This window comes from Microcaecilia unicolor, unplaced genomic scaffold (assembly GCF_901765095.1).
Source record: "Microcaecilia unicolor unplaced genomic scaffold, aMicUni1.1, whole genome shotgun sequence".
NCBI classification, from domain to species: Eukaryota; Metazoa; Chordata; class Amphibia; order Gymnophiona; family Siphonopidae; genus Microcaecilia; species Microcaecilia unicolor.
Window position 1 is genome coordinate 796,983 of NW_021963636.1, and position 23,980 is coordinate 820,962.

General features: G+C 42.9%; 1 protein-coding gene across 1 annotated transcript in view; it reads left to right on the plus strand.

Annotated features, from left to right (window-relative positions):
• Window positions 1-23,980, plus strand: part of LOC115459528 (endoplasmic reticulum-Golgi intermediate compartment protein 2-like) — a 405,254-nt gene that overhangs the window by 344,120 nt on the left and 37,154 nt on the right. Inside the window, exon 13 of the mRNA XM_030189342.1 lies at window positions 15,324-15,486. Within this exon, the coding sequence (XP_030045202.1) occupies window positions 15,324-15,486 (163 nt within the window). The remainder of the gene's footprint in view (window positions 1-15,323; window positions 15,487-23,980) is intronic.

Consider the following 23,980-nt stretch of genomic DNA (forward strand, 5'->3'; position numbering starts at 1 on the left):
TCCATCTCTTTTCCTCATATGAGAAGAGTTCCGTCCCCTTTATAATTTTGGTCACTCTTCTTTAAACCTTTTCTAATTCTTCTATGTCTGTTTTGAGATACGGTGACCAGAACTGAACACAGTAATCAAGGTGAGGTCACACCGTGAAGCGATACAGAGGCATTATAGTATTTTCAGTGTTATTCATCAACCCTTTCCTAATAATTCCTAGCATCCTGTTTTCTTTTTTGTCCTCCTCTGCACATTGAGCAGAAGATTTCAGTGTATTATCTATGACACCTATATATTTTTCTTGGGTGCTGATCCCCAAGGTGGACCCTAGCATCAGGTAACTATGATTCGGATTATTCTTTCCAATGTGCATCACCTTGCATTTGTCCATATTAAATTTCATCTGCCATTTGGATGCCCAGCCTTCCAATCCTAAGGTCTTTCTGCAATATTTCATAGTCCACACATATTTTAATAATCTTGAATAGTTTTGTCACCTGCAAATTTAATTTTCTCACTCATTCTGATTTCCATATCATTTATAAATATGTTAAATAGCACCGGTCCCAGTACTGATCCCTGCGGCACTCCACTGTTCACCCTCCTCAATTGAGAGAAATGACCATTTAACCCTACCCTCTGTTTTCTGTCCATTAACCAGTTCCTTATCCACACCAGAACATTGCTTCTTATCCCATGACTCTTTAATTTTCTCAGGAGTCTCTCATGAGGAACTTTATCAAAAGCTTTTGGAAAATCTAGATACTCTACATCAACCGGCTCACCTTTATCCACATGTTTATTCACACCTTCAAAGAAATGAAGTAAATTGGTGAGGTAAGACTTCCCTTGACTTTGCCCCATTAAATCATATGTGTTCCGTAATTTTATTCTTTATAATAGCTTCCACTATTTTGCCCGGTTCTGATGTCAGGATTACTGGTCTGTAATTTCCCAAATCTCCCCTGGAACCCTTTTTGAAAAACGGCATCACATTGGCCACCCTCCAGGTGCTATGGACGATTTTAACAATAGTTTACATATTACTAACAGCAGATCGGCAATTTCATGCTTGAGTTCTTTGAGTACACTTGGATGTATGCCATCCGGTGCAGATCATATACTACTCTTTAATTTGTCTCAGTACATCTTCCAGGTTCACCAAGATTCTTTTGAGTTCCTGTACATCATCACCCTTGAAAACCATTTCTGATACAGGCAGATCTCTTACATCTTTTTCCATAAAGACCAAAGCAAAGACTTCATTCAGTTTCTCCGCTATGGCCTTGTCCTTCCTGAGTCCCCCATTTGCTCCTTTGTGATCTAACGATTCCCTAGCAGGCTTTCTGCTTCTGATGTACCTGAAAAAGTTGTTACTGTGAGTTTTAGCCTCTGCAGCAATTTTCTCTTCATATTCTCTTTTAGCCTTCTTTATTAATTATTTGCATCTGACTTTCCAGTTTTTGTTACTGCTTATTTTCTTCATTTGGGTCCTTTTTCCATTCTTCGAATGACATTCTTTTGGCTTTAATAGCCTCTTTCACGTCACCTTTTAACCATGCTGGCTGTCTCTTCTTTTCACCTTTGCAAATACTTGTAATCAGTGCAATTTTTCTAGCAAAAAAGGTGCCGGTACTCAAATGCCAGGCCTCCCTTCAGGGGTGGGGTAATCACTGAGGGACTCACTCCACAATAGCCAGGCCCCCTGCAATCACTCACAGAATATATGACAAGGCAGAATTGGTGTCTTGAGCCTGAGCTCTTTTATTAAAACATGTGGTCCATGGGTCAATTTTAGGAGACACTGGAAAAAGTGCCGGTACTCAGTACGCCCGAGTACCCCCTCAAAAAAAGCCCTGCTTGTAATACATCTGGTCTGGGCTTCCAAGATGGTATTTTTTGAATAACCTCAACACCTGAATTAGTGTCCTAACCTTTGCAGCCGATCCTTTTAGCTTTTTTTAAATGCAGCTACAGTAGATTTCCTTTGTGGGTTCACTGCAGATTGTAGCTCAAACTATGCCGTGCACACCACCAAAGACCAGATCCAAAATGGCTCCCCCTCTTGTTTGTTCCTGGACCAGTTGCTCCAAGAACCAGTCTTTTATTACATCTAGAAATTTTATCTCCGTGGCACTCCCTGAAGTAACATTTATCCAGTGAATATTGGGGTAATTGAAGTCGCCCATTATTATAGTGTTGCCCAATTTGCCAGCTTTCCTAATTTTTGTAAACATTTCTTCATCCATCTGTCATTCTGTTCTGGCGAACAGTAGTACAGCCCTACAAGAATACTCCTTTCCTTCACACGTGGAATTTCTGTTCATAATGATTCCACGCTGCTATCTTTCATCTGGAATGTTTCTTTCATTTGACTCAATTCACTCTTTAACATATAGCACAACCCCGCCCCCCTCATATTTGGTCCTCTCTATCATTTCGATATAATTTGCACCCTGTTAACACAGTGTCCCATTGATTGTCTTCTTTCCACAGAGTCTCTGAGATGCCTGTTGTATCATAATTTTGTTCTATATACTCTAATTCTCTCATCTTATTTTTTAGGCTTCTAGCATTTATATGCAAGCCTTTCAAATTGTGTTTTTAACTTGGATCTACAAGATACTTAGAAGTTAACATGGATAATGTGCATCCTGCTGACTCATTAAGCACATCTTGCTTACTTTTTTTACAGGGATTCCCTAAATTCCTGTTTCAGTAGTATCTTTCAAGGATACTCCACACCGAACCATGTGCTAATTATTATTATTATTATTTATTGCATTTGTATCCCACATTTTCCCACCTCTTTGCGGGCTCAATGTGGCTTACAATAAGATATGAATAATGGAAATACATTTGTTACAACTTGGTTATGGGTTACATTGTACAAGTTTTGTGAAACCATCGAAGTATCATTAAGAATATAACAATGGGACATCAACATTGAAACGTTGGACAGAGACAATGGGAAGCTTAAAGGGCAGTATTAAGACACAGAGACATATGGTGTACATATTCCTGTGTGTAAATGTATGAGTGATGTGGAATTACGGGGGATGAGGGTTAGAAGTGGATGTATGATGCATTGATGATCAGTGAGTGTGAACTCTGTGTTTTGGCTCTTGCCATAAATTGTTTCAAACAGATGAGTCTTCAGTAATTTGTGGAAGGAGGCTTGTTCGTAAATCGTTCTTAAGTTGCGCGGCAGTGTATTCCAAAGCTGCGTGCTCGTGTGAGAAAAAGTTGGCGCGTGTAGCGTCTTGTATTTCACGCCCTTGCAATTAGGGAAGTGGAGGTTGAGGTATGTTCTGGATGATCTTTTAGCATTTCTGGTTGGTAGGTCTATCAACTCGGACATATAGGCAGGGGCTTCACCATGAATGATCTTGTGGACTAGTGTGCATACCTTGAAAGTGACGCGTTCCTTAAGTGGAAGCCAGTGTAGTTTCTTTAGTAGTGGTGTTGCCCTTTCATATTTTGGTTTTCCGAAGATGAGTCTGGCTGCTGTGTTCTGGGCTGTTTGAAGTTTCCTCAGTATTTGCTCTTTGCAGCCTGTGTATAGTGAGTTACAGTAATCCAGATGGCTTAGGACGAGGGATTGCACTAGGTTGCGGAAGACGAATCTTGGGAAGAATGGTTTTATCCTTTTCAATTTCCACATGCAGTGGAACATCTTCTTAATTGTGTTATTTGCATGAGTTTCGAGTGTTAGGTGGCGGTCGATAGTGACTCCAAGAATTTTTAGCGTTTTGTATTGTATTGGGAGGTGAGTATCAGGCATTTAGTTTTTTCTGCATTTAGTTTCAGACGAAATGCATCTGCCTCACGTGTTCATGATGTATAGACTTTGATTAATTTCGTTGAAGATTTCTTTGATGTCTTGTTTGAAAGGGATGTATATCGTCACATCATCGGCGTATATATATGGGTTAAGGTTATGGTTTGATAGGAGTTTTGCTAGAGGGATCATCATTAGGTTGAAGATAGTTGGTGAGAGAGGTGATCCTTGTGGAACTCCACATTCAGGTGTCCATGCCTTGGACGTGGTTGAATTTGATGTGACTTGATACGAACGCAAGGTTAGGAACCCCTTGAACCAGTTCAGGACATTTCCTCCAATGCCAAAGTATTCCAGTATGTGTAGTAGGATTCCGTGGTCGACCATGTCAAATGCGCTTGACATGTCAAATTGTAGTAGGAGTATATTGTTGCCAGTTGCTATTATTTGTTTAAATTTAGTCATAAGGGTGACTAATACTGTTTCAGTGCTATGGTTCGACCGGAATCCTGATTGGGCATCGTGCAGTATTGAATGTTTGTTTAGATAGTTTGTGAGTTGTTTGGTTACCATTCCTTCGGTTATCTTGGTTATTAGTGGTATGGATGCTACTGGCCTGTAGTTGGTTATTTCGCTTGTGTTTTTCTTTGTATCTTTAGGAATTGGGGTGAGTAAGATTTTTCCTTTTTCTTTTGGGAAGAGTCCGTTTTGTAGCATGTAGTTTATATGGTTCGTTAGGTCTATTATGAATTGTTGAGGAGAAGATTTCATGAGGCTATTTGGGCATGTGTCTAGTTTGCAATTGGATTTGGCATATCTTTTGAGAGTCTTAGAGATGAGGTCTTCTGATAGTAGTTCGAATTCGGTCCAGGTTCTGTCTGCTGGGTGTGTTCCTTCTTCTGGATCTAGACAGTCCAGAAGAGTGGCGTATTCTATAGGACTAGCGGGTATTTTGTGTCGTAGTAGTATAATTTTCTCCTTGAAGTACTTCGCAAGGTTGTCGACGTCTGGCATATCTTTGCCGTTGTTTGTAACTGGTGTGGTATCTAGCAATTTGTTCACGAGGTTAAAGAGTTTGTGTGTGTCTTTGTAGTTGGGTCCTATTATTGTTTTGTAATGTAGTCTTTTTGTCTGTTTTATGGTGTATTTGTATTTTCTCCGAAGTAGTTTCCAATCGTTTAGTGTTTGTTCGTCTTTCTTTTTGTTCCAAGCTCGTTCTAGTTTTCTGACTTGCGTTTTAAGTTTTTTCAGCTCTTCGGTGAACCATGGGTTTGCTTTTTTCCTGTGTGATGTTCTGGTTTGGATTGGGGCGATTTTGTCTAATGTTGTTGTACATAAGTCGTCCCATTCTTGGAGTAATTGGATGGTGTCAGCGTTCGTTGTCCATTCGTTCTGGTAGATCTGTTGCCAGAATGTTGTGGGGTCTATTTTTCCTCTCGTTGTGTATGTTGTTCGCTCACGTTTATTGGTCGTGTTTAAATGTGTTTTTCGCCAGCAAAGAGTGACATTTGCTTTATGGTGGTCTGACCATAATGTGGGTGTCCATCTTGTGTCAGTGAGTATGATAGTTGAGTCCGATTCGAATTTGTTCGTTATGATATCTAGTGTGTGTCCTTTTTCGTGGGTTGGTAGCATGTTGGGTGCTTGCAGTTCCCAGAGTTTTAGGAATTCTTTGAATTCTCGTGTGTTTGGTAAGGTGTCATCTTCTATGTGTAGGTTGATGTCTCCTAGTATAAGGATGTTTGAGGCAGATACGCAGGAGTTCGAGATGAAATCCATGAGTTGTGTTTGGGAGTCTTGCCATTTTCCTGGAGGCCTGTAGAATAGGATTGTGTTAAGGTGTCCTGTTAAGTTTGGATGGTTAATTCTTGTCGATGCAATTTCGAGTTGTGGGGAGGTATTGGCAACTGTCGACTCCCTCCCCCCGTTATAGTTTAAAAGGTGCTTTATCTCCTTTATAAAGGTTAGCACCAGCAGCCTGGTTCCATCAGTCTTGCCACTTCTGCCCCAAAACAGTTGGCTAACAGCTCTGGATCTCAAGGATGCATATGCGCACATCCCCGTTCACCCTCACCTTTGGAATTGCTTACATTTCACCTTTCAGAATGTCCACTTTCAATTCAAAGACTTTCCTTTTGGACGCTCTTTGGCACCCAGAGTGTTTACAAAGCTGTGGTAGCAGCTTATCTAAGGGGACATTTGTATTTCCACACTTAGACAATTGGCTTATCTCTGCACAATCCAATCAGGATTTATTGGACTCTCTACATCTCACCATGACTACACTTTAATCTCTAGGATTTATCCTGAATCTGGAAAAAGCAACTTTAACTCCATCCATCCAATTTATTGGAGCACTTCTAGACGCAATCCAGTCTTGAGCTTTCCTACCACAAAATAGTTGCAAGTAGAAACCCAGATGGCATCCTGAGGGGAAAACGTGGTATCTGGTGCTCAAAGGTTTTTCTATGTATTGGGAAAAAGCGTAGGGGGAAACTAAGGGACTTTCTGTCAGAGTCCCAGCAAGCTCTCCCCTACAGACAGACTGCCATTTCGGAGCTCCTTACCGCATCGTCATTTATCCTGCATATCAATTTCACTGGGGCATTAGAAGCAGTGTCCTTGGAGATCTTGAAACCACTTCCTCCAGCGATGGCGTTGGTAGTGTGTTATTTCAATGCACCCATATCATGGTCAGACCACTTTCTAATTAAATTCTCTCTAAGTGACCACCTGAAACAAATGGCACCGCCCAGAGTTTGGAAGGAGATCAAAAAAGCGGACCGCTGAGAATTTCCTAGAGGGCTTGGACTATCCACATGTAGATGAAAAGACAACAGTGTCAGAACAAGTTGACATCTAGAATACACACTTAGCCAAGACCTTAGAGAAAACAGCTCCACTAAAAAAAGGTCTTATGCCCCACTCACAAACACTCACCTTGGTTTTCTCCAGAACTTCGGATCCTTAAACGCGAAAGATGAAAACTGGAAAGGAGATGGCGCAAATCTCACCTGGATGAATACAGGCAAAACTGCAGGAAGCACATGGCAAAGTACCGCCAAGCCTTCACAACAACCAAAAAACAGTATTTCTCTCAATGCATTGCACAGGCTGCCAATTCAACCAAGCAGCTGTTCAGTATAGTAAACAGCCTACTGCAGCCCCCACAACAGAACCAGCCTGCCCAGTCTAAACTGAACTGCAATGATTTTGCTGCATACTTTGCCAACAAAATTAAAAGTATCCACCAGGATTTACCGGCAATCCCACCCAGTGCCCAACCAGTCAACCAGGGGTGCACAAACTCGCCTCCTCCTAACAGAGACAGATGGAACACTTTTAACCTAATGACACAGGAGAGCCTTGAAAAAATCCTAAGAGACCTTCGACCAACTACCTGCTCCTTAAATCCCTGCCCATCAAAGATAGTGCAGCAGGCAAGTATGGGCCTTATAGAAGGTGCCACAAAAATTGTGAACACCTCTCTTTCTAATGGGCAACTACCAACAGCATTAAAAAGGGCAGTGGTTCGCCCTCTACTAAAGAAAAACAACCTTGACCAGGATAAACTTATTAGGATTTATTTACTACCTTTTTGAAGGAATTCACTCAAGACAGTGTACAGTAAGAATAGATCAAACATGAACAATAGGCAGTAAAAATATTCAAATAATACATAGTATGGCGTGATATACTAAAAATGTCAACACAATACATAATAGAACATTTTAATTGATAGTGAAGGGTAAAGCAAAGATGTAACATATAGATAGGTAAGAGAGTAAAAAGAGTTAAAAAATAAGGTGACTGATTTAAAGAAAGTTGCACATGAGGTCAGAGAGATGATTAAATATTATCTCAGGGTAGGCATGGGTAAACATGTCCTGCTGCAGTATGTGCAGACCGAGTCACTCGTGTGTGTGAGTAATACTAACAAGTTAGTTACTTCTTCTATTATTATTATTATTACATTTGTACCCCGCGCTTTCCCACACATTGCAGGCTCAATGCGGCTTACATAGTAAATAATTACAATCACAAAATCTTTAAGGAGAATATTATAAGCTGTAGTAAACGTAGTGAGAGTGGGTTTTTGAGGAATAAGTGAGTTGAGCATGTCTGGGCAAACAAAGGTAGGATAAAGAAAAGGGATAGGGAGGGGTGAGGAGAGGGAGGATGGCGAGGAAAAGATAAAGGGCAAAGGGCAATATCTGTCATCTGCACTATTTGTGGCTGAGGAATTTGGAATGGAAGTCCCAGAGCCAAATTGGATTGAATGGTCCACCACTCAAGTGAGTGTACAAGCTCTGGGGACACTTTGATGACATCTTCCAGGTTCCCTGTGGCTTGATACCACTGAGAAGCTAGGGTCCATTGAGCTGATCTCATGTGAAGATGTATCATGGGTGTAACGTACACTATGGAAGCCATGTAGCCCAACAATCTCAACATCTGCCGAGCAGTGATCTGCTGAGAGGTATGAACTTTGAACGCGAGTGCAAAAAGATTGTCAGTTCTCGTCTCCGGTAGGTAGGCTAGAACCATCTGTGTATTGAGCAAGGCCCTTATGAACTCCAATCACTGAACAGGGAGTAGATGGGACTTGGGGTAGTTTAAAACAAACTCTAGTAGCTTAGTTGAAGGCCTGGTTGAAGAGCCGAGCTTTCACCTGCTTCCTGAAGTAGAGATAGTCTTTTGTTAAGCGGAGCCATTCAGGCAACGCATTCCAAAGTGTGGGGGCTACTCCAGAGAATGCTCGCTTGCGGGTATCGTCTTTTGGAGAGGGTGTGGTTAGTGATAGTCCTTGGGAGGACCTTAGTGTCCTTGGCGGTGTGTGGAGGATCATCCTATTCTTCAGGTACTCAGGGCTATTCCCTTTCAGGGCCTTGAAGATCAGACATAGAGTTTTAAATTTAACCCTGTATTGAACTGGTAGCCAATGAAGTTTTGTGCAAAAATGATGTGATGTGGTCACGTCAGTTGCAACCTTCTGCTGCATTCTGAATCAACTGGAGCTGGTGCAGGCCCTTTGTAGTCAGACTGTTGTATAGTGCATTACAGTAATCCAGTCTTGATGTTATCATGGCATGCAGAACTGGGATAAGATTTACCTTCTTGATGTAAGGAGAGAGGCAGCGTAGCTGTCCCAAATAGTAGAAGCAACTATACATATTACTGGGGAAATAGTTTGGACAGATGTATGCATTTTTTCAAATAGACTTGTAAATGCATAGATACATTCATATATCTGCACCTGTCTTACTGCAAGTGTAAATTTGTGCAAGAGCATGTTTGTGCAGTTTGGGATAGTATAAAATATTATGCACAGCAGCCTGGTTTCATCCTAGTTAAGGTGGAGCCCATCTTTTCAGAACAGGCTTCCCTTTTCCCAGGATGTTCTTAACAAATCTAAATCCCTCTTCCCTGCATCATCTCTGTTAGAAATCATCTGTTCTCAATTTTTGTTTGCTTTATGACCTTCACTCCTATATCAAAAATATTTGAAAGCTGGCTGACATCACCACTATGGAGGGCTGCTCGGGTCTGAAGCTCCTGTGGGGCAGCACATATTTTTGGCCCTCCATCAGTACTCTGAACGCCAAACTTGGGTGAAACCCCATCCCCAAAATAGCGATATGTCCACCAGACATAAATTGGAGAGTTATCGCTTCACAAGCGCCAAGACTGGAGTGAATTCATCCAGATCACCCAGTGCAGTTGTGGATTCCAAAGTGGCTACTTGGTCAACCTCAGAGACCAGCCTGGGAGACAGACAAGGAGCACAAGGATCCATTTTGTGCAGCTTCTATGGGCTTTTCTGGGGATTTTGTGGAGGTCCTTACTAACTTAAAGACTGAAATACAATCAGTACAGGCTGATATTAAGCAAGCACTGACAGGAATAAAGGAATAAATATTGGAACTAGACCATCGGCAAGATGAAGTGGAAAACAGAGTAGCTGCCATGACTGAGGTCATGGTGGATCCTCAACTTAGGTTGACTACAATGGAGAAGGGTGAACTTGAACTTTGGGAGAAAATAGAGAACTTGGAAAACCTCTCACAGCAATGCAATATTTGCAGTAGAGGTATTCCAGAGGAGGAAGCCTTTAAGGATTGTCAGGCAGTGACACAAGGTGTTTGTCAGGACATTGCAAGGGGCCCATGGCTCAGGAGACCAGCTTCCCTCTGCACCTCTAGAGCGTGCACATAGGGCACCGCGGAAGCCGGTGGAGAGTAGCCCTTGGGATATTGTCATCTGCCTCTTTATGCATTGATGCTTGGAAGCAAACTAATTTACAATGGAAGGGAGCCAAAATTAACTTACATCAGAATTTAGCCTCAAGCAGGCTGCAAAGGCACAGGGCTCTGTGCAGGGAGTTACTAAATATCTGCAAGCTGCTGGATATCGCTATAGCTGGCTGTTTCCTTTTACACTGGTGTTTACTGTTGGAGGTGCTATGAAGAAGGTGAAGGCTCCCGTAGAGGCATGGGCGGCACCTTCTCGATGCTGAGCATTTACCAGAAGAGACTAGAACTGTGGCTCAGCCTGCTGATGCAGCCGTTTTATCACCTCAATGGCAACGAGTCTGCAAGGATAAGAGATTGTAGAGAATCTCTTTGAAGGAAGGGGCGAAGGCTATCAAGTGACTATGCTTAGTTTGCAAGAACTTTCTTTGTTTTCTTTTGTCTTGATCACTAGATTTTCATGTGTGTTCTGGTGAACTTTGTACGTGGTGTTTCATTAGGAGGGCTTTGGAGTGTGAGTGTTTGCATGAGTATTTGAGGGGGTATAGTTATGTGTTTATGGTGGTGCAGACTGAATGGGAGCTGGGAGTTGGTGGGGATGGGGAGAATGAAGGGATTGCATGGGGTACCATTCGCAAATCCCCAGTGCTGGGTTGACTACCCTTTTATTTTGTCCTGGCTGTCCCTTGTGGGTCAGGATGATGGAGCAGGGGAGGGACTTCAGGGTTTTCAAGGGGTAGAGGGGAAGGATGGGCTTGGGAGGACGGTAGAGGGGGTACTCGTATGATACGGGATTATAATTGCAAATTGGTATCCTATAATGTCAAAGGGGTTAAATTCCCCTTGCAGAAGGGGCTTATTGTTTAAAGACCTAGCTAGATTGAACGGTGACATTCCTCTGATCCAAGAGACTTTTTTTCTTAGAAAAACAGAAAAACTTCTCTGGGATAAAAAATATGCTCAAGTGTATTTAGCTCTAATGCTACCACTAAGAAGATAGCAGGGGTGGCTATACTTGTGGGGAAAGATTTTCCTTTTAAAGCACAAAACATAGAGCAGGATATTGAGGGGGAGGGTTTTGCTCCTTAAGAGTGAAGTTGGCGAGGAGATGTTGTGAACATTTTTGCTCTATGTGACCAGTCTTCCTAGTTTTGGACGCATTTGAAAATTTTTCTAAAGGGTGAGTTTGAGGGCTCTTTGATTATGGGTGGGGATTTTAATTTAGTGATTGATGCAAGTTTGGATAAATCCTTTAGAGGAGTGAATAATGCACAATGTGCCCATATAGGTTTGGCATGGTTCATGAAGGAGTACCAACTAGCTAATCTTTGGCGGGGCCATCACCCCTTTGACAGGGACTACTCTTTTTACTCTTCCCAGCATAATACTTATTCTCAGATCGATCTGATCTTGGGGGGATCCTTTTGGGACTCGGAAGCTAATTTGCAGGTATAGCACCACAGGTGTGGTCAGATCATACAAAAGGAGCTTTATAATTATTTGGAGCTTAATGATAATGGGTTGGTGAGGGATGGAATAGTGTGGGAAGGTCTCAAAGTGATAATTTGGGGGGGGGGGCCTTTATTAAGTAGGGTGCAGCGCTGCGTATGCTTTGTAGCGCTATAGAAATGCTAAATAGTAGTAGTAGTAAGAAGGAAAAAATAGCTAGGGAGCGGGAGCTATATCAGCAAATTTCAGTATATGAGGCTCAACAAAAGCAATTGGGTACCAAACTAGTGTATGCTAAATTACAACAATTAAGGGATGCACTTCATTGCTTGCAGTGCGATGATCTTGCACATAAACTACAAGTATCACAACAAATGTACTTTGTGTTTGGAAATAAGTAGATGGTTGGCTAGGCGTCTAAACCAACGCTAGAAATAATTAGCTATGTTATGCTTTAAAGGAGTGAATGGGGCGTACTTGTATAAATAGGGGGATATACAGCAATGATTCATACAGTTGTATAAGTATACTAGTGAAAAAGGCCCGTTTCTGAAACGAATGAAACGGGCGCTAGGAAGGTGTTTCCTCAGAGTGTGTATGTCTGAAAGAGTGTGTGTGAGAGTGAGTGTATGAGAGAGAGAGTGAATATGCGAGTGTGTGTGTGTGACAGAGAGTGAGTGAGACTGGGTGTGTGTGAGAGAGAGAGAGTGTGTGTGATAATGAGAGTCTGTGGGGGGAGGGTCCCCCCTCCCTTCTCCTCACTCCCTTCCAGTTGTGTGGTCCATCCAGTTCCAGGGTTGTTGTCACTCCCCACTTCCCCCCCCCCCCTCTTCCATGGCCGTCCCTGCCTCCCAGTTCCATGTTTGGTCCCTCCCTACTTCCCAGTTCCTGGTCCCCCACTCCCTCCCTCCAGCTTCCAGCTCCTTCCCTCTGTGTTTGATGATCCTCCGTCCCTGTTTCTGGATCCCTTCGTCCGTCACAGTTGGAGGGTCCTCTCTCCCTCCCAGTTCCAGAGTGCTCCCTGACTTCTCTGCCTTTTCTCCTACATTGCCCTGCCATGCAGCATCTGTCCCCATGAACCCCATGTCCACCATCATTCCCTTTCTGTTCCCATCCATGGCCCTCCCCCTGAGTTCTGCAGTTGCCCTTGCCCCCGAGATCGCCGGTCACCGCCCCCCCCCCCCCCCCCCGCGTCTTACCCCCGTTATAAAGTGCTGCACGCAGCAGGCCAGGCCATCCATGCCCCTCCCCCTGAGCTCTCCAGTCGCCCCTGCCCCTGAGATCGGCGGTCACCATTTCCATCCCTAGCCCACCAACCTCTTTCTTGTCCCACAGAAGCTCCGGTCTAGTGCTGCACGCAGTATGCCTCGCCAGCCCAGCAGTTCGCTTCCTTTCGGGTCGTCTTCCCTCCTTGTGTCCCGCCCTCTTGTGACGTAATTTCCGGAAGGGCGGGACACAGGGAGGGAAGAAGACCCGAAGAGAAGTGATATGAGAGGCAGTGTTCGTTCATTGGAGGGGACGTGGTCCGTTGCTAGGAAGGGGGGGGCGGGTGGAGTGGCGAAGTTGTGGGCGTAGCGGTGGCATCGGTGGGTGTGCGAGCAACCTGGGGCGGGTAGCGGCCAGAGGCTTTGGGGGATGTTTTCCGCAGGAAAGCGTGTTGTCCTCAGGTTCGTGCCAGGGGGGGGCAGTAACGCGAAGGGAGGGGGGTGTTGAAATTGGAGGTAGGGGTGATTGTTGAAGTCGGTGGGAGGAACGGGAGGGGCGTTGAAGTGGCAGCGTTGGAGGAAGAGAGTGACATCTGTGTGGGTGGGGGCGTGGTCGGGTGGTTCGAGCGATCCCTTCATTGTTATAGATCCGCCCTTGACGTCATAACGTTTGACGTGAGGGCAGGGCAGAGAGACGTTGTGAGTGGGATGGCTTCACCACCATGAATCCACGAACCCTTCAGCCTGGGAGTGACGTCAGATGGCTTCAGAACGTTGAGGGTGCGTTTTATTATAGTAGATGTATAGTCAAGAGAGTGGAGTAACATCAGAAGCTATATCTAGTTGTTTGGCTAATGTTTCTTTGAGCTGTTTGTTGGTTGGGAATAGAGATTTACTTGAACAGATTCGGATGGGAATAGAGATTTACTTGAAGCAGATATTACCCCCCGAGAGGTTTATTCTATTATTAAGTCATGGCCCCGGGAATGGATGGGTTCTCAGCTGGGTTCTATAAAACGTTTATGCCTCAACTGGTCTCTGTGCTTATCATGGTGTTTAATGTTGTATATAGAGAGGAGGAGATTCCAGATTTGATGAAACTGGCATTATAAAGTGGCACATATTTGACATCTTTGGGACTGGCAAGCAGAGGGTGAGAGTAAGTGGTGTGTGCACTTAGAGCAAAGTTTTCTTGGGGAATGTAAGTTTGAGATATTTAATGTGAATGAGAAGGGAGCTCAAGGCATCCCAGGAGATTGCTAACCCATTTATGCGGCATCTGTTCACACTCTGGCGTAAGATTTTGGGACAAGGTGAAGGGAGTAGTGAAGATGGCAGGCACTTATTGGCACCTTTCAATTGGGAGGTGCAGTGGGATGGATCTAAAGGGAAGGGGTACAATATAGGGTGGGAGATATTTGGCTTGGAATATATTTTTCAGCTTATTGAGGGTACAAGTATGAGATCTTTTCCCCAATTGTAACAAGAATTTGGGATTCCTAATAGGGATTCTTTATAAGTATTTAAGGGTTAGACATTTTGTATATCAGAAGGGAGTGGGTTACAGTATGGCAACAATCTATGAATAGGTTTCTCATAGTGGGTGTAAGGGTTTGATCTCTGCAATTTATGCTTTGCTGATTTCCCTTGGGTTCTCCAAGCTTCTCTATATGCTAGACTGGGAAAAGGATCTGAGTCTTGAGTTTTCTGAGGCGCAGTGGAGGGATATTTGCTCCAGGCTCATAAATATTCTGTAGCGGCTAGTATTGAGAAAGCTAATTTAAAGATGTTATTAAGGTGGTACTTTTCCCCAGTTAAATTACATAAAATTAATAGTACTTTAACCTCTGCTGAAGGGGGTGTGGGGATTGGGGTACGTAATTTAATCTTTGGTGGACTTTTCCGTTGGCTAAGGCCTTCTGAGATAAGGTAGACCAGGAAATGGCTATTATTTTTGGCCAAGATTGTGCTCTGACTCCTGAAGTGTTCCTTTTGGAGGCTGGTGGAGTGAGCTGTGCTTTGGACAGAGAAGTTCACATGTGTTTTATTTCAGCTCACAGGGTTCTGGCCAAGCACTGGAAATCTCAAGTAACCCCATCATTGGATCTTTGGAGTACTTATTTAAGGAAAATGGTTCTAATGGAACTCTTAACTGTGGCCCGCCTACAAAAGGATGTCCAGAGGTTTAAAACAACAAACAAACTGTAGGGCCCATTTACTAAGGTGCTGTGAAATCTGAGTTTAGCACGTTTTAATGCAGGACTTTCCCATATGCTAATCCCAGATTTACCATTGATTAAAATCAGGCTTTTTTTTTTTGCAGGTTATGTGCTAATGTTCCCATTAGCACATGGCACTTGCAAGGAATTAACATGAGAGTGCTCACCGCCTCCTAAATCCTCCTTCGTTAACCCTGTGTTATCCAGTTAGCACGCGTTAATATAAATGCACTAACTGGTTAATGCTTCCACGACCATGACATGCCCCCTCAAAAAATATTTTTCAAAAATAGTTAATATGCGCTTTAATGCAATTTGTAGTAGCCTATTTTTCCTGTGCTAAGTGTACATTAGGTTTTAATGCGCTTTAGTAAAAGGGCCCCTGTATTTTGGGCATGCTAACACAGCATTTTCTTTGTCCGTTTAGGAACGTGTGATTAACCATGCTTCTGGCAGCCATGGGGTATCAGGAATATTTATGAAATATGATATCAGTTCGCTTATGGTGACTGTGACAGAGGTCCACATGCCGTTCTGGAAGTTCTTAGTGAGGCTCTGTGGCATCATTGGAGGAATCTTCTCAACAACAGGTAACAATCAGAATTATTTCAGGCATTATGTTTCCTCCTTATGAAAAGGCTCTGTGGCATCATTGGAGGAATCTTCTCAACAACCGGTAGCAATCAGAATTATTTCAAGCATTATGTTTCCTCCTGGTGAAAAGGGACGATAAAGAAGAAAGAGTATTGTGGTACTCTTGATAACCAAGTTTGTTTACTATACAAGAATTCATAATGAGAGAGACTACATTACTTGAACTTTAATAAATGTCAAAAATCATTTTCTATTCCCAGAATACTACAAGTTCTCAAGAGGACAAGCAGGTATGATATTCTCACAGGTGGGTAACGTCATCCACAGAGCCTGGTGTAGACACTGCCATAGTGCACCGTCACTTTAAAAGTTTGAGACGTTGCCCCCATCGTGCATGCACAGGGTGCCTTCTTGCCCAATGCCCGAGCAGTCTAACGTTTTCCACAGAGTAGAGAGGTTTGGTTTCCAATCTCTCCTTAGCATATCAAACTTTTCTATTTTGATGCCTTTCCTTTTTCAGGACATTTCTTCTCATATTTTTTCTTTATGCCCACATCTCCCCTGCATTGATGTCCTCGATGCACAGGATATGACAATGCTGCTGTGACTGCTCTCCTCCTCTCTGACTTATTCCTCGTCGAGAGCCTTCGAGATCGCCTACACCTGCACAGGCTATAACTCAGGCTATGTCCACACCCCTTTCTCAGTGGTCCTGATACCTACTCTACAGGAAGAAATCCAGGCAACTCATGAAGGAGCTTTGATGCAGTCTTTAGAGGGTGCTTGTGCCAGCCTCAGCCCAGCCCATCAATACATCGGGGAGCGAGTCACAAGAGAGGGTCCCGCATGCCAGCTTAGCTTTGACCATTGGCGGCAGCATGAACCCGACTGATGCACGCATTGACATTGATAGAGGAACTTTATCCAATCTCTGAGACTCATCTGCCTCGAAGAACCTTGACGCAGAGCCAACGCTGTAGTTGACTCTTTTACATATATCCCATGAACGGTACTTTGACTAGTCAGACTCGGACCTCTCTTGGGGCCCACAGGACATCTTAGCTGAGGAGTCCTATAGCATCTCATGTGAACCTTCACCACCTGAGAGACGTAGGTCTCTTCCAGAAAGTATATCCTTTCCTGGCTTTGTCCGTGAGATGGCTCAAGCCATGCCTTTCACATTAGAGACAGAGGAGGAACCTCGTTCAGAACTCTTTGAGGTTCTATATTATGACTCTCCTCCTAGAGAAGGAATCACTGTTCTGCTTCATACAATTATGAATGATCAAAAACTGGGAGACTTCACCGACAGTTCAAGTTGCCCCAAAGAAAATTGATACAATGTATATGATTCTGAAGTGCACTGGGTTTGAGAAAACAGTTGCCACCTCATTTCCTAGTTGTGGAATCTGCTTTAAAACACACTCACAGTGCAAGATCTAATGCTTCAGCTCCTCCAGGAAGAGAAAGTAGAACATTGGACTCTTAGCAGCAAAACTTTTCATGCTTCAATGATAACCAATCGCATGTTAGATTATCAACTTTCTTACACAATTTACTTAGAATCTGTACTACAGAGTACTCTCTTCTTTGCAGAATTCCTTCCCACTGAGAAGCCTGAGGAATTCCATAAGCTTCACAGGAAACTTCTGAGCTGGTGTGCATATCTGACAAGGCAAGCCTTTGATGCCTTTGTCTCTTTGTGCATTTCCACCTTAGGAGTAGCAATGTGACGCCTTTCCTGGCTCAGGGTCCTACCTCGAATCTGCTGTCCAGGAGTGTCTATCAGATGTCCCTTGTCTTAGAGAAAACTTGTTTGGTGACAAAGTCAAGGAAGTGGTCGACCTAATTAAACAGCGGGGGAAGTGTTGCTGCTGCTCTGTCTGGAGACTGCTGAGTTTGTTTGAGGATTGAATTTGGCTTTGGGGGAAAGTTGTGACATCAATCCCTTCTAGCTCTACCCCTGATGCAGGTTAGGCGAAACATGGTCACATTGGCTGCTTTTAATACATTGCACTTTTCTACTTTTGCTGGTCTGCTCTGTTTTGTTTTCTGCTATGATTGTTTGCAGATCACCATCTCTCTGTACTTCTGGGACTAATTAAAAAAACATACAGATACTATAAAAACTCAATCCAGGCCACAGACTTCTGCTACCTCTTCTAGAAGATTTGCAGGAGGATTTCAACTCTCCAATTACTATATGTCTAAGTGTCTTTACATTCCTCCACCTCAAGGGACTACGCCTCAACGTTCACGCTCAAGGCAACAGTGGGGTCAAAAATCCCAGACGCTGTTGTCTAAACAGCCCAGTTTATGACGCCTTTCTAGAGAGCATTGTCAATGTACAATTGTCCATGCCAAGTGACCTACCAGTCGGAGGGAAGCTCACCTTCTTTCAACAGAGGTGGTCTCTCATAACCTCCAACCATTGGGTGCTACATATCAGACAGCATGGATACACTCTGCGTTGGGGGGGGGGGGGGGGGGGAGATCTCTTGACCATCCACCAATAGTGTCTCATTTCAACTCCCTCCAAATGGCACTACTTAGAGAGGATCTCTCGACCCTCCTCCAGCAGAATGCAATAGAACCAGTTCCTCCATCAGACAGGGATCAAGATTCTATTCCAGACACTTTTTCGTACCAAGAAAGATTAGGGGGGGCGGGGGAGTACAACCAGTTCTTGATGTACAAGATGTAAACAAGTTTCTACTCAAATATTTTGCATGTTTTCCCTGTAATCACTTTTTCCCATTATACATCTGAAAGACTGGCTTTGCTCTCTGGATCTCAAGGAGGCATACACTCACATACCTATTTTCTTTGCGCACAGAAAGTTCTTCCACTTCCTCTGTGAGACTCTGCATTATCAATACAAGGTCTTCCCATTTGGCTTGCCTGCAGCTCCTTGAGTCTTCACAAAGTGCCTGATAGTAGTAGCTGCAACGCTTCATAACTAAGGCGTACACATCTTCCCCTACCTAGACCACTGGTTAATCAAGGCAGCCTCCTGGGAGTTGGCACACATCTCCATTCTACTACTACTACTACTATTTAACATTTCTAGAGCGCTACAAAGTGTACGCAGCGCTGTACAAACACAGAAGAAAGACAGTCCCTGCTCAAAGAGCTTACAATCTAATAGACAAAAAGTAAAGCATTTAAATTTAAAATATTTAAGCAGTCAAGCACAAGAGAACAGTCACAGAAGGACAGAAGATGTTGAAGGGTGGTCAGTGTGATTAGGTGTAACTCTGGTTGGAGTAGTGGGAGAAGGTGATAGAAGAATAGAAATGGGTGAGGTAAAGTAATGAGTGGGTTGATAGGGAGGTTATATAAGACATGTCACTCTAGGGGTGGGTGGGTAGAGGGGTAGGGTGGGTGGAAGCAGGAGAAGGTATTCTCTGCAGCCTATCTGTGAGATGGAAAATGCTCTCTGAAGCTGCTGCTATAAGTTGTTAGTTTTCTCTCCCTGAAAGAGATCCAAGCCACACCCACGAAGTTCAAACTGTCAGTGGGGAGGGTGAGGGGAGGAAATGGCAGTGCTTGATGAAAAAGAGAGCTCAGTTTGATAGGAGATATACTATAGGATGTCATTCTGAGGCCAGGCTAAGTCTAAAGCAGGAGAAGGTATTCTCTGCAGCCTATCTGTGAGATGGAAAATGCTCTATTCTCTCTTCCCTCAGGCTCCTAGAACTCCTCGGGTTTGTGATCAGTTATCCCAAATCACATCAACTGGTTCAGACCTTAAAATTTATAGGGGCAGAGTCCTTCAGCCTCACATATGGTCCCTCAGCAGTTCTGTAGTTTGTCGAATATTCCAGCAGTGGGGATACCAGCCATAGACCTGTTCACTTCTCAGAACAACAAACTTCCCTGCTTTTGTTCCAGGATATGCCCCAGATACATTCCTCCTCCACTGGGGAAGAGATGTTCTATATGCCTTTTTCCCACTACCTCTCGTAGAAAAAACTTCTCAAACTGCATTGAGACCAGGGGACCATGATTCTGATTGCACCCTACTGGCAACAAGAAATCTGGTTCCCTCTTCTAGAGTTATCGTCCAAAGAACCGTTGAGATTTTAGATCCTTTTCCAACCCTAATAACGCAGACCCTTGCTCTCTGGCCCTGACGGCTTGGTTCCTGACAGCATAAATTTACATTCCTTAAATCTTCCTGAAGGAGTCTCTAGAATTCTCCTAGCCTCGAGGGAAACCACCTACACAGAAATGGTTCAAGTGAAAGAGAGGTCTCTGGTGTGCAGCCAGAGTACTCAGTTCTGCTAGAAGCTCTCTGACTATCCATCTTTCAGATTCTGGCCTCAAAACTAACTCAGAGTATACTTGAATGCCATTAGTGCGTTTCTCTTCAAGGTTGATGGTAGGCCAGTTTTTGTTCATCCCTTGATAGTATGATTCATGAAAGATTTATTTCATACCAAACCCCAACACCTGTGGTTTGGGATCTGTGTCATCCTCACAGTTCTCATGAAATCACCTTTTGAACTACTTCATTCCTGTTTTCTAAAATTCCTCACATATAAGGTAGTGTTCTTAGTAGCTTTTACTTCTGCCAGAAGAATAAGCGAACTTCAAACCCTAGTTACCTTACACCATGTTCTCCCATGACAGTGTTGTCCTTTGAACCCACCCCAAATTCATCCCCAAAGTAGTATCGGAGTTCCACCTCAATCAGTAGATTGTACTTCCTGTCTTCTTTACTAAGAGAAGCAGCACTGCATACTTTAGACTGCAGGTGTGCTCTAGCATACTATCTGGAGTGTACAAAACCTCTTAGGAAGTTGTCCCAGCTTTTTGTATCCTTCAGCCCTAACAGATTATGGATATCCATCACTAAGTGTATGATATCTACTTAGCTGACTGTATTTCCGCATGTATGCTCAGGCTGGGCTGATCCTTCATGGTTGTGTCATCGTTTACAATGTAAGAGCCATGGCAGCTTTAGTAGCCCATTTCTGCTCTGCCTTCATTGAAGAAATTTGCAAGGCGGCAAAATCTTTTTACTACTTGACTATCACCTCTACCTTCCAGCACTTTTTTTCCCATCAGGTTCACTTTCTCCTTTGTTACCATGATAATTATTATATTTGTGAGCTTGTCAGTTAGTGAGTCTAGATCCACCAATATAGTTTTAAAACATCAGTGAATCCAAAATTATCTTATTTTTATAATGGAGGAAAAAACCTCAGTAGTCATGTTTTCACCACTTAAGGCTGTGTTCAGTAGCCCATCATATGGTGATTAAATAATGACTCCTCCATCAATTATTGGTGTAAAAAGCCTCCATAATTTTATGTTGCACTTTATTTTTCAACTGCAAATAAATATTTTTTTCAAGTACTGCGTTTCAACAAATTCATATTGATATATTTTTCAGATCAAAGAAACAATTGAGTTGTTTTTCAGATATCATCACCAAATTCTTTGTCATATGTCCCAACGGTGTCCTGCCTTTTCACTTTTAGGGGATAATCGCAAGCTATTACTGTACATCAATAGACACTGTGATGGCTCTTAAAGCTCAAATTCTTTCTAAGAATTACAAAGTGAAACACTCATATATTGCTTCAAAACTATATCTTAAAAATCTCTTTTCCTAATTATGGGGCCCTTTTACAAAGGCACGCTGAAAAATGGCCTGCGGTAATGTAGATGCGTGTTTTTGGTGTGCATAGAATCATTTTTCAGCGCACCTGTAAAAAATATGGAGGTTTTTAAGGCCAATGATTGATAAAGGAGTTGTTATTTAGCAACCATGTGATAGGCTATTGAACATATCCTTAGATGGTGAGGTCACGACTACTGAGATCTTTTTTCCTCAGTTATAAAAATAATTTGATTTTGGATTTTCTCATGTTTTCAAACCATATTGGTGGATGTGTTTGAGTTTTTTTTGTTTTTTTGTTTGGTTTGCATTTATTCCCAAGAAAAAAAATTTTTTGTAGCTAGTGAGTCCCACATGTGAGAATATCATGTCTGCTTGTCCTCAGAGAAAACAGTTACTTAACCTGTAGCAAGTATTTTCCGAGTACAGCAGGCATATTCTCATATGCCTCCCACCTTCTCTTAGAAATGTTTTCTTAGCTTTAATATTATACTGCTGGTCTTGTGCTCAAGTGTCAGGCAGGAAGACTCCTGCGCATGTGCAGTGGGGGCACTGCCTCAAAGTTTTAAAGTGAGAGTGCACTATGGCAGTGTCCGCAACGGACTCCATGGATGATGTCACCCACATGTGACAATATATGCCTGCTGTCCTTAGAGAACACCTGCTACAGGTAAGTAACTTTACTTTCTAGTTTGTTTTCACACTGAGCAGGTTCCTCCGGTTTCCTTTATTCTTTCAGCTCTGTTGGACCTGATCTCTGTTTGAACTGCACTTCTAGGTGCTTCTTTTGTGCAACTAGCTTTGTTTCCCACACCTTATTTTTAGTTGACTTCCTAGTCTAGTCACTGCAGTGACAGTCCTCAACTGTGGACCAGAGATGATTGGTTCCAGAACATGGTACATTTGCATCCAAACTTCAGATGATAGTTATCATCACTGAGCAGTAATTGAGGTGGCTTGCACCAAGGGGCCATGAACATTGTTTGTGAAGTGTCCCCAGTCAGCATGTGGATCAGAAGACAGCCCAAGGAATTGAACTTGCGGTTTACCAGATTGCACAAAGAGCATTTCTTTCTTTTGTATTCCCTTTATAGGCGTTTGGGGGGGAGGAGGGGAAGAAAGGGAATTTGTTAAAATTTTGTGACAGATTTGACCTTTTTCATTCTCGGTTCAAATCTCACTGTTGCTCCTTGTGATCTTGAGCAAGACACTTAACTCTCCATTGCCTCAGATACAAAATTAGATTGTGAGTCCTCCAGGGACAGAGAAAAACCCAGTGTACCTGAATGTAACTCACCTTGAGCTGCTACTGAAAAAGGTGTGAGCAAAATCCAAATAAACAAGTAAAAATAAATATCATTTTTCAGGTGTTTTTTAAATCTTGGAAATCATAGGATTAGCATGTTCTAAGATATACAGTCTACTACATAGAGAGATTTTGGATATAGTGTGGTCCTTTTTAGTAGTAGTTCATGGTGATTTTTTTTATTGTCCATGCCGGGGGGGGGGGGGGGGGGGTAGGTGACACTAAAGAACTAGAAATCTCAAGGGACTTGTCTTCCTCTGCAAGAAATTGGGGTGAAGATAAACTCAACTCTCGCAGAGAGGAGAGATTGGCTTTAGGATGGTGACCTTATCTGAACAGGAGAAATTAATCTGCTTAAAAGTTATGTGGCCAGCCCATCCAGATGTAGTGAGGTCAGTGCAACTGCAGCAAAAATGCTTGTGGTGGGAACAGCTGTTTTTTTTTTTATTGTAGTTTCCTTGTAAGTGTCTTGTTACTTTTTAATTTGATATACTGCTTAACACAGCAAAGTTTTAAAATGGCTTACAATAAAAAAAAAGTATACAAATAGGCATATTTTCAAAGCACTTAGCCTTCCAAAGTTCCATAGGTTTCTATGGAACTTTGGGAGGCTAAGTGCTTTGAAAATGTGCCTGATAGTCAACCTTTCGGAATCCTCCGTTATTGATGTCTCTAGAATAATCATCAAATTTAAATTTTGTCCATCCTTTTTATGTAATTGTGGCTCCAAATTCAAATCCGATTCTGTATTCTTCTTTTTTGGAATGTAGTATATACGATTTATTGGAGGTATTGAATCGGGAATATTTCAAAACCTCTATAAGGTATTTTTTAAAGGCATCCAAAGGAGTAATCCCCAATGCTTTAGGAAAATTTAAAAATCTTAAATTGAGTCTGCAGTTATAGTTCTCAATCTGTTCAATTTTTCTGTGGATCAAACCATTATCTTTTATTAACATAGTTGAGGATTCTTGTAATTTTTGCATCTCAGTTTTAAGCTCTGAAATTTGGGTTTTAGAGTCATTTGTAATAACATCGAGTGATTTAGTAAGTATATCGACAGTACTCACAAGTGTGGCAATTTCTTCCGACGAGTTGGTCAGCTTGGTATCTAGTTGTTAGAGAGCTTCCCAAATGCTCTCTGTCACCCTATCCGGTTTCCGTACAGAAACTCTATGTTGAGTTTGCTGGCACGAAGGCCTCAAACCTCAGTCGGTTCCCCCCTCGACAGAGCCTCTTTCTTGGGAAAGTCCTTCATCTACTTCCGATTCGGATGTTCCCACCTGGGAGAGGGGGCCTTCGGGTGGAGGCGGTGGATTGAGATCCGGGGACGAAAGTGTGACATCCAGCCCTAAGTCTCGGAGTTCTCCCACTAAGGAGACAGCAGGGCACCTCCCGGTTATCTGATCTGGCGTTCTCACAGTGAACTTCTCGATAGTTTGCTGTATAGGGGAAGAAGTCCTGGCTCCAGCCTTGACCCCATCCCTTTTCGCTTAGTATGGGGCATTTTCGCTGATGTATAAAGAAGTTTTCCCACAGGTCTTCCGAGAAGTCT